The sequence below is a fragment of the Pleurodeles waltl genome, chromosome 6, assembly GCF_031143425.1.
Source record: "Pleurodeles waltl isolate 20211129_DDA chromosome 6, aPleWal1.hap1.20221129, whole genome shotgun sequence".
Taxonomy (NCBI): domain Eukaryota; kingdom Metazoa; phylum Chordata; class Amphibia; order Caudata; family Salamandridae; genus Pleurodeles; species Pleurodeles waltl.
The window spans coordinates 1,328,812,877-1,328,829,962 of NC_090445.1; the positions used below are offsets into that span (position 1 = coordinate 1,328,812,877).

A 17,086-nucleotide genomic window follows, 5' to 3' on the forward strand; every position below is an offset into this window, starting at 1 on the left:
TGGATGCAGGACGGAATACACAGGCCAACACAAATTTCCCTCTGTACACTCTTGCAAAGGCCCAGATCCCCAAGCATATGACACATACCATAAAGGAGCACCTAATACTGTATTAACTATTTCTAAAAGAAAACTTGAGACTATGTCACACACCTATAGTAACCTAACCTATTCTAACTATACATTACCCACAACTGGCCCTAACTACCCTTTGCTAAACTTACTTACCACATGTAACTAAACACTCCTTAAACATTAACCCCCACACCTCTTATATGACAGGACACATGTAGGACAACATATACTAACCTAAACAGATACTAACTAATACTAAACAAATATATATGTTTTTGTATTTTTCAAATATATTTTTTTATGATAGAATACACAAAAGCCCCAACATCAACCCCTATCCACCCACCCACCCACAAACGAACATGTAATAATATAACCTCCCCACCCCCAACCTACTTATCCTATCTAAACTAATAGCCTACTCTAACCTATCACTAAACACCCTAAACCCACTAATAAACATGATAAGGAAAGAGGAGGGAGGGGACAGAATTAGAGGTGAGGCAATGCAGGACTTTTCAGAGTTTTCTGAATTGATTTGAGCCTCTGGCTATAACGATCAACGTCCTGCTGGAGACTGACCATTTTCTTCAGGACCTTCCGCATGTCCCTCTGTAGCTGCCTCAATGCAGCCTTGTCCAAAGCAGCTGCTGATGTGGTCTGTGTCGCTGATGTTGTAGCAACTGCTGGAATTGGTGGTGGTGGAATTGATGGTGCAGCAGGTGTTGTGGCTGTAGCTCCCGAGGTTGAGGGTGCAGCAGGTGTGGCTGAGATACTGGTGCCCACTGTGCCACTGCCTGCAGTCGGGTGGTGGCGACACCTGTTGTGGCCAATGCCAGGGCCACTTGGCTAAAAGCCTGCCATGCTCCAGTGGCTCTCTCCCGACGATAGCGTCTTGCCATCATTCGAAAGCCACTCCACATCAAGGATATGCCTGTATTGCACTGCCTTCCTCTGGAACTCTCTGATCTCTGCGGCATTAATGTTGGCAGCTGTAAAAAAAGAGACAGGAAAACATCATTGTCATTATTGTGTGATGCATGTACAGTTGATAATCTAACACTCTCCCTCAAATTGCACATGCGTTCCAAATCACAGTACAGGCTATAGATTGTCCCTGAGGAATGACATGGCAACGTGGCCTACCCATCAAGTATTTAACAGCACAGCAAAGCACAACAAGGTGTGTACCAAATTAAGTGATTTATGTAGTGCAATGTGTCACAATGCAAATGCAGCAAGTACTCAACATGTGCCAGGCCGACTAATCCCTATCATCTGGATCAACTTCAAGGCGCATAAGACCTGTGATTAGTATATGTAATTGGCAGGATGTTATGCACTTGCTATCATAAGGGGTCATTGTTGTTTGGGACACATGCATGCTTGAATTAGATGTCTGCCATCTACACTGTGACCATCACACCTAGCTATATATATTTTCTCCCCCTACCCCTGTGCCTCAGGGGTGATGGGCATGCAATACATCATCTCAACCGTCAAGGACAACCACGAAGCCTTGTACAGCTGTACATGGATTTAGTGAGCGGAACACATGTAAGGAGGCCTGCCAACTATCCATTGATCACTCACATCTACAATCATGTTTCCATTTGCGGACAACCATCAACATCAGATCTCACTGACACATTTCCTAAATCACCCACATTGATGCAAACACACATCTGGCCTTGACCTGCATGCACGCCTATAACATACCATTTAAGTGCCACGTAAATGGAGTACAACATTTGGGGCTAGATGCTGGGGGACATCACCCATACAGTCCTACATGTACATTACAATACAGGGATACACAATTTAGTGTGGAAAACTGATGCATCACTGTCTTGTGTAAATTAGGGTATGACTTGCTGTCAATATTCAGACACTGGACCGCTTCCAACTCAAATGTGGGCCTACATGTGGCTTCCAATCACCTTGTTCACCTGCTGCTGCCTATTGCGCAGCACAAAAATCCTAATATATGACTCTCTGCCAGTGAATGTCTAACCCTTGCATGGAAAACTATGTCAACTTCCAGTAAAGTCATATATCAGATCACATGCCAGCTCATCATATCTTGCAATGACCCCAACACACAAGAATCAATCACACAACAGCTGCAATCACAACCCAGGACAGACATTTTCACACTTACTGGATAAGTCTGGGTCCTCGAATTGAGCCACTTCCCCGATGGTATAGGGGGCCGGTCCACCTGTAAGACCTGGAAAGTAGATGTATGCTCAATGTCTGATCACTGTACAAACGTGGGAACAACATATCACAGTGTGTGACATTTTATATGATTGAGCTGCACATCAGGCATGTAGACACTCCATCAAACATACCACTGCAAACCTGCATTGAAACTGACACTCCAGTGAGTGATAGGCGCACATATGCACACATGCACTGGCCCTAACAATAATGTGGTGCTAAACTTGACTAACACTTTTGTTGCAAATGCATTTCAGATGGTACTCCATTTCATAAATTGTTATTTGGTGACAACTGCAATGGCACTTCCCTGGTGCATTGCAATAGAAGTGACTCAGTTACTGTGTGATGGACATGTGGGTCGATTTTCAGTCAGCAAATTATTGTGCTTTCAGTGATCCATAACAGATGTGGCACAGCTGTATGTAGGTAACAAATGCCCCATTGGCAGTATCCCCTAAGCCGTATATGCCCCCTATGACAACATGATGGCAGGGACTGTGTGTGTGTGTGTAATTATGACAATGGAGGGCTAAACATGGATTGTCCACTTTGCTGTCCCAAAACTGCAAAAAATAGTATGCTGACAGTGTCTTAGCTGATCATCATTGACAGAATGCATGGGCACAGGTGTAGTCATTGCGCCTGAAATGTGTCACTCAGGGCCATATGTACCTATATCAGGTATTGTGATCCACACTTTGCGAGGCTTAGGAACTAGCAATTAGCAAGTTGGATTATCAGAGTTAGAACCTTCAAAATGACAATATTTGCAAATCACAAATGGGGTAGCAAACGACCTACCTTTTAAATCATGATGAGGTAGGTCTCATTTTGCAAACCCCTTGGGAATGGCGGAATTCACAGGGATGCTGGCCTGCTGAGCTCAGCAGACCACCATGTCTCTGACTGCTTTCATATTGAGATGTAAATATTTGTTGAAATGCAACAATATTTCAGCAGGGGTGAACAGAAAGTATTTCAACCTATTTCATTACTAAAAGAGATTTTTGGAAGCAGTCAGTAGTCCGTGGCACAACTTCATGTTCAGAAAAAGTTTTTGACCATGCATTCACAAGGAGCAAGGGATTCCATGGGGACCCCTCCCCTTTTGAAAATGGGTTAGCACCAAGTTGAAACCGATGGTAGCTGCAATAGCTTAAAACTGGCATTTGTGCCCAAGAATAAAAGAAATAGCCACCTGCGACTCAATGATAGGATTTGAACGCCTAATCCTAAATGCCACTAGAAAACCCTGTTTTGTGATTGTGCAATCTGATAGCAGAATGGAAGATTTTGGTTTGTGCATTTGAATGAATATTTGTCCTGATGGAAACACAAAAATTCAGTAAACTTAGCCATTATTGAAAGTTATAAATAACTTGGTTCATATGGCCACGACTAATAGTCGGACATGGCTCAACGAAACTCTGGACTGCATTGTTACCATGTATTAACAAATAATGTGTAATACATCTCATTACTGGTACACTAACAGTTTGTTCAACTTGCATTCCACATGGCCACAAACATTGCATGCAGCACGTCATGAAATCTGCTACTGTCACTCAGGAGCATTCTACTGTACACATTTGTCAATGTGATACTCCCCAACAGGGCCACCGATCACCACACCCAGGTGGTCCAGCAGGTCCTGTTCTCTGACCACCAGGTCAGCCCAGTGATGCTTCAGCTGGTGCTAGTTCTGGGAGGTGTTGAATATTCTTTTTAAGGAAGAGCACCTTCACCCAATGCAGCCTTCTTGCCTCCATGTGATACCCCTGTATCTCATGGCCCCCTGCCTCCAGCATCATTGGAAGGAAGTAGCACACCAGCCACACAAATGCACCAAGCTCCTCCTCACCCACGCGCACCAGCCTCGCCCTTCCCGAAATGGTACAGTAAAGTATGTTGACAATGAAATGAAACATAAAGGACAAGAAAGTAGAAAAAAGGAAACTTCCAAACCCAAATGACAGACCCCCAACTAATCTAACCCACGGACACCCGACAGTACAAATACAATTCTGACAACAATAAAAGACACTTACACAGGTACAAAATACAATAAGGATACACCAAAAGACAAAAGATAGACCACACAAGAGACAATATACACAATCCACAAGAGAGCAAGATCAACACACAGCCACACAGTCAAGAAAAATCACAGACTGCAAAGTGAAAGTGAAAGTGAAAGTATACCCACTGTACCATGTCTGTAAACAGGATTTCCTATTACATCACTTCCTGTCCCCTTTGCGCCCTGTTTTCCGTCTTGCATGTACATTTTTTTACGCTTACCTAGTTTGCATGAATATTTTTGACACATAAGCTACATGTGCGTCAACATCCCACGCACTACCGGGAAACTAGTATTTTATGGATATCCGCATGCGTGGGGTGCGCTGGTGGAATTAACGCTAGGGTCCCATTGATGTTTAGTGTTCATTTGTGTCATTTTTTGATGCATTTGCGTAAACATTTTTGACTCAAACTGTGTTTGCGTGATTTTTCATTATTTAACATGCATGCAGTCTATATCTAGAAGAAGATAGGATGGTGTGGCCCGCAGTGTGTGTTCTAGTGTTTGGCCACATGTGGTAGACCATGCAACTGCGCCCCACATTTCTACTATCTTTGTGCAGGATTCGCTTTTTTTTACTGACGCAAAAGCAGCTCAAAGTTAGGAAATTCGAATGGAATTTGTAAGTTTGTACAGATTTTGCGTCAATAAATGACGGCAAGGCTGTGCTACAAAAATATAAATCATGGCCTGTGTTTTTTGTGTGTGAATTTACTGTTACCACTATTTGTGTGCTTCTGTTGGAATGACATGCAATACATTAGGCGTGATATTCATGTATGAATGTGTTACAAATGGGTATCAACATCAGATGGCAATCAATGAGGTACAACAGTCATGATATGTGTTTGTAATATGTGTCGACTCATTTGCTGTCTGTAGTTGTTTGACTTTGGGGACAATACATTTCCCACGACAAACAATACACAGGGAAGATCGAGGATGACTGATGAGGGCTAAGTCGGATATGTTACCCTCACATGTCATAAATTGTTGCCTACCACTTCATGGTGACTTGTGTGTAAACCACCCATAAGTTAGGCATTTGAACATGTTTGGTAGGTACAGTGTTTGAGACACGGAACTTCAATTCCAATCATAATATTGTCATCTACACGTCACTTTGACTAATGTAAATTACCTATGTTCCTCCTGTGACTGTGGTGGACCAGCAACCCAGGCTGCATGTGTTCACATATTTTCAGAGGTGCATTGCACAAAAGTGTCCAGGTGAAGTGTATGGGCATGTGTACCCTGTGCCAGTATTGGGCTCCATGGTGTTACGGTTTTGATCAGGTCTAGTCAGGAATCTGTTGGGCAACCCTTGATTTCACGGAGTATCTTTCAAAGCAGATTTGTCCTAAATCCGAAGATCAGCTAAAGGCATACAAGTGGATAGGGCAGCTATGGTACCGCAGATAATACAGAAGAGTGAAGTGTGTAACAGAACAGAACTGGACAAACATGCAGGGCTCATCACTACGTTTGTACACAGGGTAGGGCTCTGAACTTCCCACAGCAACAGGGAACGTCAGTGCCTCTGTGCAGATTAATCTCACAGCTAGTCATCACGCAAGCCCCATCGAAAGGTGGCGGCAGAAATTAATCTGTCTGGACCCTCAGGGCACAAGCATGGATTGTCCTTACATACACAAGACTAGCCCTTGTTTGTTGGGCTGGAGGCACAGTAACAAATCCAGGAATACAGCCATAGCACACTGTCACTGTTTGGCACTAATGAATACATGCAAAACCAGACAAAGGATAGGGGCTGGATTAGCCAACTGGAAACCATGTGCCAGTACAAATACAAAATTAAACAATTCTAACCAGTTGAGGACTGATCATACACTTACCAGACACAATACCCAAAGAGGAAACGGAGGGCAAGGGAACCAACTAGGAGGCAAATCAGGCACAGGGAACAGGTTCTGGTTGACGCAAAGACTGGAACCGGTCTGGCTAACAGGCACAGGCCCTGTTAGGATCCAACATGAACAAGGCTGAAAAACAGGGAGCAGAGTCTGACTGGAACAAGCAGGAGCAACACTGTGGAAACAAAGAGCAGTTTCAGGGGTACTAAGAACCGTAACACAATCCAACAAGGGCTCTGGTACAAAAATTAATTGTACTCCAATGCATGATGAGGAGCTTCAGGGAATGGTAGCTTCTAAGCAGTTCCAGGCAGCAGCAAGGCCAGGGCAGAGTCAAATGGCTGGGCAGCATGGGAGAGCTCACAGGTTTGTGCAGCTTCAGTCTCTTACAAGTCCTGGAGGAGACAATCTAGTATAAGGGGCCAACCAGACATTTCCCAATGGAAGCCATGGACAGAAGATTACAGGTCTTACCGATTAATAGGCAGTGCATTATAGGACCTGAAGTCCATGCAGGCTAATGTAGTTGTACTACAGCATGCCATATAGAAAAGCGAAGCAAACAGGAGTCAGAATGGGAGTCTGGTGAGTGTTGATGATTATTCCAAGGGTACAGATAGACCTTTACAGCATCCCCCAAGAGAAGGGAGGGCAGAGACTTAAAACATGGCTGTGGCAGGACTTATTACCAGGGATGGACTGTGCAGGCCATGTCTTGTGAGCATTGCTCGTCATACCTGGGACACTTGTGCTATCCATTTTTAGGACTGATGCACCTCTTGTCACACAAGCTCCTCACAGGTGTGTGCAGCTTCAGTCTCTCACAAGTCCTGGAGGAGAGAATCCAGAATAAGGGGCCAACTGGACTTTTCCCATGGGAAGCTCTGGACAGAGGATTACATGTCTTACCAACTACCAGGCAGTGCACTATGGGACTTGAAGTCCATGCAAGCTAATGCAGTTGTACTATGGCATGCCATATAGAAAAGGGAAGCAAACAGGAGTCAGAATGGGAGTCTGGGTGAGTGTTGATGATGATTCCCAGGGTACAGGTAGTCCATTTACAGCACTCCCTAGAGAAGGAAGGGCAGAGACTTAAAACATGGCTGTGGCAGGACTTATTATCAGGGATTGGGCTGTGCAGGGCATGTCTTGTGAGCATTGCTTGTCATACCTGAGACACTTGTGCTTTCCATTTTCAGGATTGATGCACCTCTTGTCACACAAGCTCCTTGCAGAGATAGCTAATGTCACACTTATTAATATCAAGGGTTTGTTCATACATTCCTGTTACCAATGCTATTTCACATCCACTACCTCATGTATGATGCGCTCATTTACATTATGATTGAAGATGTCATAGTTGGGTGTCATGTGCTACAGTAGCCCATGTTGGCAACATGGATGTCTGTCATAGCTGTGGTCCTATGATTTTGCCCTTCATAGGTGAAATAGAAAAGATGTTTTTTATACAAACTGTGTGTGATGTTTGCTGTACAATCATATGCATCAAATGTGATGTGGCATCAGAAGTAGTCAGATGTGTCTTTGTGACATGCTCCCTGAGGTAATACTCGGATTCCTAAAGAACATGTGATGCATAAATAATTACCCAGAGCAGGATGCAGTGATAAAGTGAGGTGTTTAATTCCATATGATAACAATGTGTTTATAGTGACTATTGCTGAAAAACGATTTGAAATATCTGATGTCTGCGATGCATTCCTGCAGCTGTGTTTGGATATCCCCCCTCATTTTCCCTGGCACCATCCGCCTCCTCCTCCTCTTCAGGCAGTTCTTGTTCAGGGTCATATAGGGGGATGTTCCTCCTAACACAAATGTTGTGCAGGATGGCACAAGTCAATATGATCTTGCAGACCATTTCTGGGGAATATAGGAGGCTGACTCCGGTGATGTCCAGGGACCTGAATCTGGACTTCAGGATGCCAAAGGTCCGTTCAACAATGGTGCGTGTCCTCTGAGGTGCCTCATTATAGGCACGCTCTGCTGCTGTGCTTGGGTTGGGAAATGGGGTCATGATCCACGGCTGGATCCCGTAACCCTGATCAGCTGAAAGAGAAAATAGGAGTAAGTATTTTGTTGTTGCTTGCACCAGGATTGTCATGTAGCATGGCAGTTGGTATCTTGTGTCGTTTTTGACTCATATGTGTTTGTGACATTGTGTGGGATCCTGGGCTTCTGTGAGGTTCTTTCTGCATTGGGTTATTTGACTGGAGAACTTGTGTTTGGCTCATTGACCTGATATCTTTGGTTTAGTTTCCAAATTGCAGTTCAGTGTGTATCTCCTATGCGTTGTGTAGTGAGCAAGATCTTTTAGTGGGCGTTCACTGGAGGGGACATGATACTTCCACACACACAATAGATTCCAATGTGGTGGTAACATGCTTGCACTACATGGCCTGGACATCCCATCCACTTGGACATATATTAATTGCAGAAGAAAATCAGAGGTGAGGTCATTTGATTGGGCTTGGTGGCAATGCCCAACACATCTCCCTAAGTTGGCAGCACGAAGGTGTTCAGTATTGACAGTGCACAATTGTCCCGTGTGTGACTTGGTTCTATGTAGACCTTTGTGGTTCCCTCTGCCAGTGGCTCAGGTGCAACCGTGCACCGACACTACTGAACTTGCTCCAGGTAAGCTGGCTAACTGGCTTGTGGAGGTGGATGTATCTGTGCAGGAAAGGCCATTTCCCTGTACATCTGTTATTTGGATGGAGAATTGGCTCGTTCAGTATGTGCAGCTGTGTGCAGTTTGCACTAGTGTCACATCAATATGTGTTCATAGCACCGTAAACTTCCTTATTGCTATCTGGCAACGTCACCCCAGGAGTGATGTGTGATGTTGGTTCTGCCTCAGTATTTCCATGTCACCTACATGTGAGCCAGCATTATCATGCTATGTGTCTCATGGTGTTTGACCTGCAGCAACACACATTGCACAGCCCTTCCACAGTACTTATTGCTTGGGAGGGTGTGGGCTTGACTATGTGGCCTTATGTAATAGTAAATCGTTCATCTTCCAAGTTGTACTTCCAGTGAAGGCCATGTTATTGTCACTGTGTGGTTTGAAATTGGTCCCTTGCAGCTCTAGAGTGGCATCTATTGTTATTGGCAGCCGTCATTTGTCCATAGGTGTATATCCCATTGTGTCAGGGTGTCAAACATAACTACCTGTGTCACTTCTCAGTGTCTTCCTGGCCACGTATCAATGTAGTGGTGTATGTATTGTGTGTCCTACAGGGTTGACGTGCTGTATGTATATTGCTAGGTTTATGGACTTACCGACAAGAAGGCCATTGCCATATCGTCCATCCTGGAAGTGCTGATTAATGGTGCTGTGGCGAAAGATGAAGGAATCAAGTACACTACCAGGATACTTTGCCAAGATGTTGGTGAACATTCCCTGGTGATCAACAATGGCCTTCACATTTATGGAGTGGGTGTGCTTTCTGTTGCGGTATAGATGCTCGGTTGCAGCAGGTGGTACAATCCGGACATTGGTGCAGTCAATAGCACCAAGCACATGCAGGAAGACATGTATTTGGTAAAACCCCTGTTTGGTCTCCTGCTGCTTCTGCTGTGTGTTGGGGTGTGAGGGAGATGATGGCATCCAGGACCTTGGGAAGGAAGGCGGAGAATGAGGGCTGTGATACCCCAGCCACCAGGGCACCCGTAGTTTGGATGGAGCCACTTGCCAACATGTGCAGGACAGCTAGCAGCTTGGTCTCTGGTGGAATATTGTGTGGTGTCTGCAGGCTGGCTGTTATCTGTGGCTCAATTTGGCACAGCAGCTGCTGGATGGCTTGCCAGTTGAGTCTATACCTCCGGATGATATCCTGTTCCCTAAGGCCCTGGAGGGTTGTCCTGTCCCTGAAGAGCCTCTCCTGCCTTCTGCGTTGCCTTTGGGGTCCACACTGGTGTGGTGGTAGTTGCTGCTGTTGGTCCTGTGCTCTGCTTTGTATGGCATGCTGCATGAGTAGCACCTCCTTGTTGTCCTTCTTGAACAATGATGTTGCTTGTGTGTGTTTTTCTTAAGTAGTGGTGTGTTTGCCCGATTTTAAAGCCTGCCCTGATCCAGGTGTTAAAATTTGACGCAAATCGGGCTTTGCCTAATTTTTCTTCCCAGCCGTGCGTCATTTTTACCCGGATGGATAAATATGGCGCATGGGTGTTTGAGTCATTTTTTGCATCTCATTGACTCAAGGCAGTTTCATGCATCCAGAAAATGATGCTAACTCAGATATTTTGATGCTAGACGGGTCTAGCGTCAAAATATAAATATGGTGTTAAGTTTGCACCGGATTTGCGTAAAAAAATGACTCTAATCCGGCGCAAACAGAGTATAAATATGGGCCTCAATGTGTCCTGTAGCACTCAGCACACATGAAACGTTTGAAATGTAAGGAGAAATAGAATCACCGCTCCCACTCTAAGCCTGCATCAGTGAGGTAGTATTTTTTTTCGCAGAGCTTTGTCCAACAATTTTAGTAGATATGGTTTTGGGTTACAAAAATATGTACGGTTGCCTTGGAACATCCAAGTACCACCCATGGGATGCTCCATTAAGCCAAATTAGTCCATAGTAGGACAAAGCGCTATTTGTGCTATTTTAACAACACTTTTTGAATGCAAAAAATATTTGTGTTGGAATGTACGTGCCATATCAAGACTTTGTGCAGCTTTGCGTCACTTTGTGTGACTCTGGCAGTGCAAAGTCTTGATAATTCACTGTATATGCGAAGTCATTCAATGTATTTGTAGGGTACAGATCTACAATGAGATCCACTTTATAGAGCCAGTGATTACAAAATCAATATGCATCTAAAAAACATTTTAAAAAAGGTAAACATTTTCAAACACATTATTTCATTACTGGTATAAATAAAATTTGCAGAGCGAATTTCACTGAGTGGACTCCAAATTTCAAGAACAATAGTCTTGCTATACAGTTATTATACAATGACAGGTTCACAAAAAGGATATGCTCAAATGTTTGTACCCATTCCAGAACAATTCCTATCCATGCACTGGTAGTAGCATTTATTGGCAAAATATTTAATTGAAACAATAAGCATTTTAAATATGGTTGGGGTTAAACCGCAAAGCAAGTAGAAACAATTACCTTCAACTTCCTTTTTTTCTCTACAGGCAAGCATATCCGGCAAGCATATCTAAATCCCTTGAAGTGATCTTAATGCTGTATTTTTAAAAAAAACACATTGGGGGTTATTACAACTTTGGAGGAGGTGTTAATCCGTCCCAAAAGTGACAGTAAAGTGTCGGATATACCACCAGCCGTATTACGAGTCCATTATATCCTATGGAACTCGTAATACGGCTGGTGTTAGATCTGTCACTTTACCGTCACTTTTGGGACTGATTAACACCTCCTCCAAAGTTGTAATAACCCCCATTACGTGCTGGCCGAGCCATTGCCATAAACTCAGACTACTCCATGTTAAAGTGCTTTACTAAAATTCTTATAAAACCTGTTAGAAGTCCTACATTGATCAAACACTTCTGCATAAAGTAGGTGACTGATACATAGTAGTGTAAATGTGAAATACTTCGCGTTAGTAAATAGCAACTATTACTATCACTAAACTCAGTTTGAAATTGTGAACTTCAGGTTAAGCCTCCTTTGCATCCATACTAATCCCTGGATCAGTTTGCCAAACAAAAAGCACTTACTTTAACTCCCTACTAAAAGGCTAACTAACTTCTAATTAACTGATCGTAATAGAGGGTGTATTTCCAATCGAAGTTGGTGAGGTAAATATCTCGTGGATGATGCATAACATGCAGAATCACTGTTTCTTGCATCAAATTGCTCATGTTTTGCGTTTGTTTCTTCTTCTTTTCCCTGATCGTTTTTGCCAGGTTTCTGTTAGCAGAGTCAGTCAGGAAAAAACTGTTGTGGCACATTCATTACTGCTAAAATGAGAATACAGATACCTGTGTTAACCCACGTTTACACAGGAATTGGCATTTATCGGCTATTCAAAATCTGGGCCTAAGTCTGCTCTGAGTATCTCAATAACCTGATTGCAACACATGTTGTAAGAAGCTCTCCTAAGGACCGCCTCTGTGCGTGTGCTGACCCAACCGTAGATGCACCGGCAGGGGTAGGATGGTTGCAAGGGGCGTACCTTATGCCAAGCTCTTCTGTTTCTCTGATGCAAATTCCCTGTACTATCTTGGCAGCTGGTAAAATATGTAATTGACTTCATGCGTTTCCACTTTTCAGTAGTGGACTGTGGTGTGATTCTGATTTTGCCTTTTCCCTGAACAAGATGCTTGGATCTGATGCCAGGACTCCTAAGCAAGCACTGCTCCTAAGCATTGGCTTTTATTGACTCACCATAGGTCTGACGAAAGCTCTCTGTAGCTGAGATCCCGTCTGAGAAATTACCTTAATACTCTTGCTTGGATCTTCCTAAATCAGTTTAGGTGTGCAAGGCACACTCTAAGCTATTAATGGAGTCCAGTGGAAATCACAAGTCTTGCATGCAAGCTTTGCCATCCCAAACAGCCATTGATATCCGACAACCATTTTCACCCGAATGGTCTCTCACTCATAAAAAATCTACTTACATATGTACCTTAGCGTTTAATGAAGACGTAGTCCAGTTTTGACTTACTCAGACATTTAAGTGTGGCTGTTCATGTTGTGGTCCTCCTGCTATTAAAGATTACTTTTTCTTTTGGGTGATAAAATGGTATAAGCAGACTTCGAGTGTACGCTACTGAGGGCACACCAGAGGTCACTACAAATTTATTGGTTTTGTTTCTGAGTTTCTGTGTACAGTCGCGGCTCGCAGGGGGGAGGGTCGGCCTATGACAGTGGGAGGGTGAACGGACAAACAAAAATAATAATTAAAAAAAACGTACCTTTCTCACTGCCTCGCCGCTTCTCGGTCCTCACATCAGGCACAGGCTCCCAGCCTGCCCCGGGCCAATCCTAACACTGCTTTCATACTGTTGGCAGCATGAAAGCAGTGTTAGGATTGGCTGGAGCGCACTGGCTTGGCCCTCCAAGGCAGAGTGGGATTTTCTGCCTGCTATCTCCAACCTTGCAACACATTGCTGGGGGGAGGGTGGGGGGAGAGAGCCCAGTGCGCATGTGTGTTTGGCCAGCCCGAGTTGGCCGCACAAACATACATTCACACCGAGGGGAGAGCTGTGCACTTCCCCTCCATCCCTGTCACGCCCCATGGCCTGCCCCTTTTACAATAAAACGATAATAAACATAGTTTACTATTGTTTTATGGTAAAAGGTTTGCAGCTGCTGCTGGTGGGGGGCAACGTTCCTCAGCCATAGCAGAGGAACCTTGGCTGTATGTGTAGTCACAAAAATGCAAACTGTTCTCAAGTACAACAACCCTCTCAACTGTAGTACCCTAAAGAATTTGAATATTTGGCCAGAGTAATGCATCTGACAGGTAGAGCAGTTCAATATACAGGAGGTGCACTTAAAAGGCCTGGGAACTAGAAAAAGTAGTCAGTGGGAAAATGCCTTGGGAAAAGTAGTCTTCTGCGACACTCTCAAAATTCACTTTTACTACCCTACTCAAATTCTAACATTCATGACCCCTTACTCTGACTGAACATACACTTACTTCTTCAGCCTTGGTTTTCTGAACGTTGACGACCCTTTTCGCACATTGGTTGGTCCCCTAATGCGTTTCTAATCTCTAACATGGATATTATGCCCAGGGTGGATCTCACAACCAGGCACTCCAACCACATGCTGGGCACATTTCAAATGCTGGTAGTCAACCTCTTATAATTTCAAAAGACGTCTTTCCCGTAACACCATTTGGAACTGAACAATGAGAAAATAACATACTGTCCACAGAAGTGTTTACGTCCACTTTGTTTTTAACTGCCCATTGCACACACTTGACGAATGTACAATTAATTGTTTCCACCAAACCATTTGCTTGGGGATGACACAAAGCAACCCTTTTATGGGTGAAAGTACACTTTGTCAAGACCTCTTTCATCTTCTTTGATACAAATTGGACACCGTTGTCAGCCACCAACTCTTTAGGAAAACCTTCTCCAAGTAAAATCTTGTTAAAAATTTGATCACCACATTAGTAGTTTATTACGTCCAGTCCTAAGCAGCAACAGGCACCAACTGCTGCTGTACTCAGACAATACATTCTATAGCAGAATATAGAACATTCAAGGACCCCAGCATTACACACACACACACCTACTGTCTTCTGGTGCAATATAACAAATTTAACATAACCCACAGATCCTCATTTAGAGTTGTGTGCTGAATTTGCATTAATACGCAGAAGTGGTAATTATATTAAAAAGATTCATTCAGTTGAAAGAACAAAGTTTGTCTTATAACCAAGTGTTTAGTAATCAACATTCACTAAAAATAAGAATTCAGGAATGTCCCTTCGTTTGATGACGTCTGACTGGGTTGTAACACCAATTGAGACACCATTCACTGGATAGCCAGTTTAGCACATTCAAGATGTGCTGTTTTGTATTTAGAATGTTGTAAACTTGAATGGGAAGTATAATGCAGATTACTTCTTTGTGCAGAGTTACAATTAGCTTTGTAATGGTGATAAGGAGCCTTGTTATTTCTCTGCTGTGATACTGTAAGGCCCCATAGGGAATGCAATAAAAGCACATTCCATTTGTGATAACAACACTTCATTGTAAGTCAGTAGACTATAACAAATTCATTATTATCTCATTACTGCATATTTGTCACATTTTTCAGCCATTCTAAATTCGGACTAGTGTCATTATCTATGGATGTTGGTTTCTACACCCTGAGATCCCCATGTTTTTTGGGGGTCAGTACAAACCATAGCCTTTAGTAAGGTGCAGGTGCATGAAGCTGTACTCTGGAATCTATAGTAGAGCCCTTGGGCAGCCTAGAAACTGAGGTGAATATTTAAGGAAAAGACACACAGTGCACCACAGCAAATCATAGTGCTTCGCTGCACTGTGAGACAGGGAAGGGGAAGGTATGTGCCGTATTTAAGTCAATATAGTGCATTCCTGAATTCTTCCCTGCGCTGGTGCCCATATGGCTTCCTAGCGCCAATGCAGGCACCCTTGCACCATGGTTCAAGGGTGCCTCCATTGCATGCAACAATGTTTTTGTGCAGGAAGGGAAAAAAGAAATGAGGAGAAATAAATATATTCCTCCTTGTTACGCCACCCTTGGGAAGGTGTAGCATCTGGGTGCATTCCGGGGTTTATCAGTTCTGGTAAATCTACGAATGCATCAAAATCCATGGGAGTTTCATGGGAACACCCACACAATATCCATAGAATGCCTTCCCAGTGCAGAGTAAAGCAATGCAGCAATTTGAGCTGCATTACTTTACTCCAGATTTATGAAGCCATTTAGGGCAATGCAAAGTGGCCTTGCGTGGCTTCATAATTTGCATTTGGATTTTGTGTGGCGCATGCACCACACTGAGTGGTGCAAATGCGACGCAAACCCCCTCATAAATATATCCCTGTATTTAGTACAAATAAACGCGTCTCACTTAGCATGCAGTAGATAAAATAGAAAAGATAAAGTGCAATATTCAAATTTACCATTCTTGGCTAGCTCTGCCAGTACTTGAGCTGCTTTCTGAGCCCTCCTTGCATCCCCCTTCAGGAGCCTTGCCAAAGCCGGAAGAATGCCTTTGTCCGTTAGAAGGGTGGCACAGCGCTGCTCTGTAAAGATAATGGCTTTTAAGTATTTGCATCAATGCCTTTCCACAACATATGTAATTAAGACACATACATTTTTCATATTAAGCTAAATTCATTTTCAGGATTTTTTATACATATTACCCTGCTATCCTCTTTCCAAAGAAACTGCCATGAAATGACTGACTGTACAGAGGTGTTCTAAAGAAAAATATCATCATAGCCAAATATTCACTAGCAGACTACTTTGTATAAATAGTTAACTCTAATAACGATAAATAAGTATGTATTTGTATACTAGACTTTACATATTTATACTTTGATGATATAGATGTTTTAATATTGTAGATATGGAGAACAGTACCCTTATAGTAACTATATACTCTCTCCTTCATAATAATGTAGTAGCCATAGTCTTGCCACAAACACTTTTTGCAGGACAGTATTTTACCCTATATTCTGACTTTTACAAGGCGACATGAGTTACAAACAAACTCAGGCCCATATTTATACTATCGGTGGACCGTCCGGCCGTCAAATTTATACTTTGACGCCCGGCGGCGCAAACCACAGGTGTAAGTCATTTTTTTTTACACACACCGCAGCTTCAAGTCGTAAAGCAAAACAACGTTGACGTGGCAGAAATGACTGTGGGTCGATTTACGACACCGCACACCGGATATGCGGCGTTTTTTTACGTCAAAATTCCCCGCAAACACAGCCATTTCAGCAGAGGAGAGCCAAAATGGATCCCAGATGCCTGTACAGACCCCAGGAAGATGACAACAGACCAGGAACCAGCCAGGAGGACCCACACAAGACCCAGGACAGTTTTAGGAAGAAAATAGAGTGTCGCTTCAGTGCAGAGGAACAGGAAATTCTGGTTAAAGAGGTGACGGAACACCAGCACCAACTGTTTGTCACCTCAAAGTTGCCAATCAGTAGGAGAGGGGCAATATGGCAACACATTTTTGACAAGATTAACAGTGTGGCAGAAGTACGCAGAACAGTCATCGAGTGCAAGAAACGCTGGCATGACTGCAAGCGCAGGACCAAGGAAAAGATGGCCAGGAACAGGAAGGCAGCACTGCAGACTGGAGGTGGGAGTCCAGCACACCAG

General features: G+C 43.5%; 1 protein-coding gene across 1 annotated transcript in view; it reads right to left on the reverse strand.

The window, feature by feature from the left end:
- LOC138300838 (rap1 GTPase-GDP dissociation stimulator 1-like) overlaps positions 1 to 17,086 on the reverse strand; it is a 522,948-nt gene that overhangs the window by 164,207 nt on the left and 341,655 nt on the right. Inside the window, exon 3 of the mRNA XM_069240650.1 lies at positions 15,868 to 15,990. Coding sequence (XP_069096751.1) covers positions 15,868 to 15,990 — 123 coding nt within the window. The remainder of the gene's footprint in view (positions 1 to 15,867; positions 15,991 to 17,086) is intronic.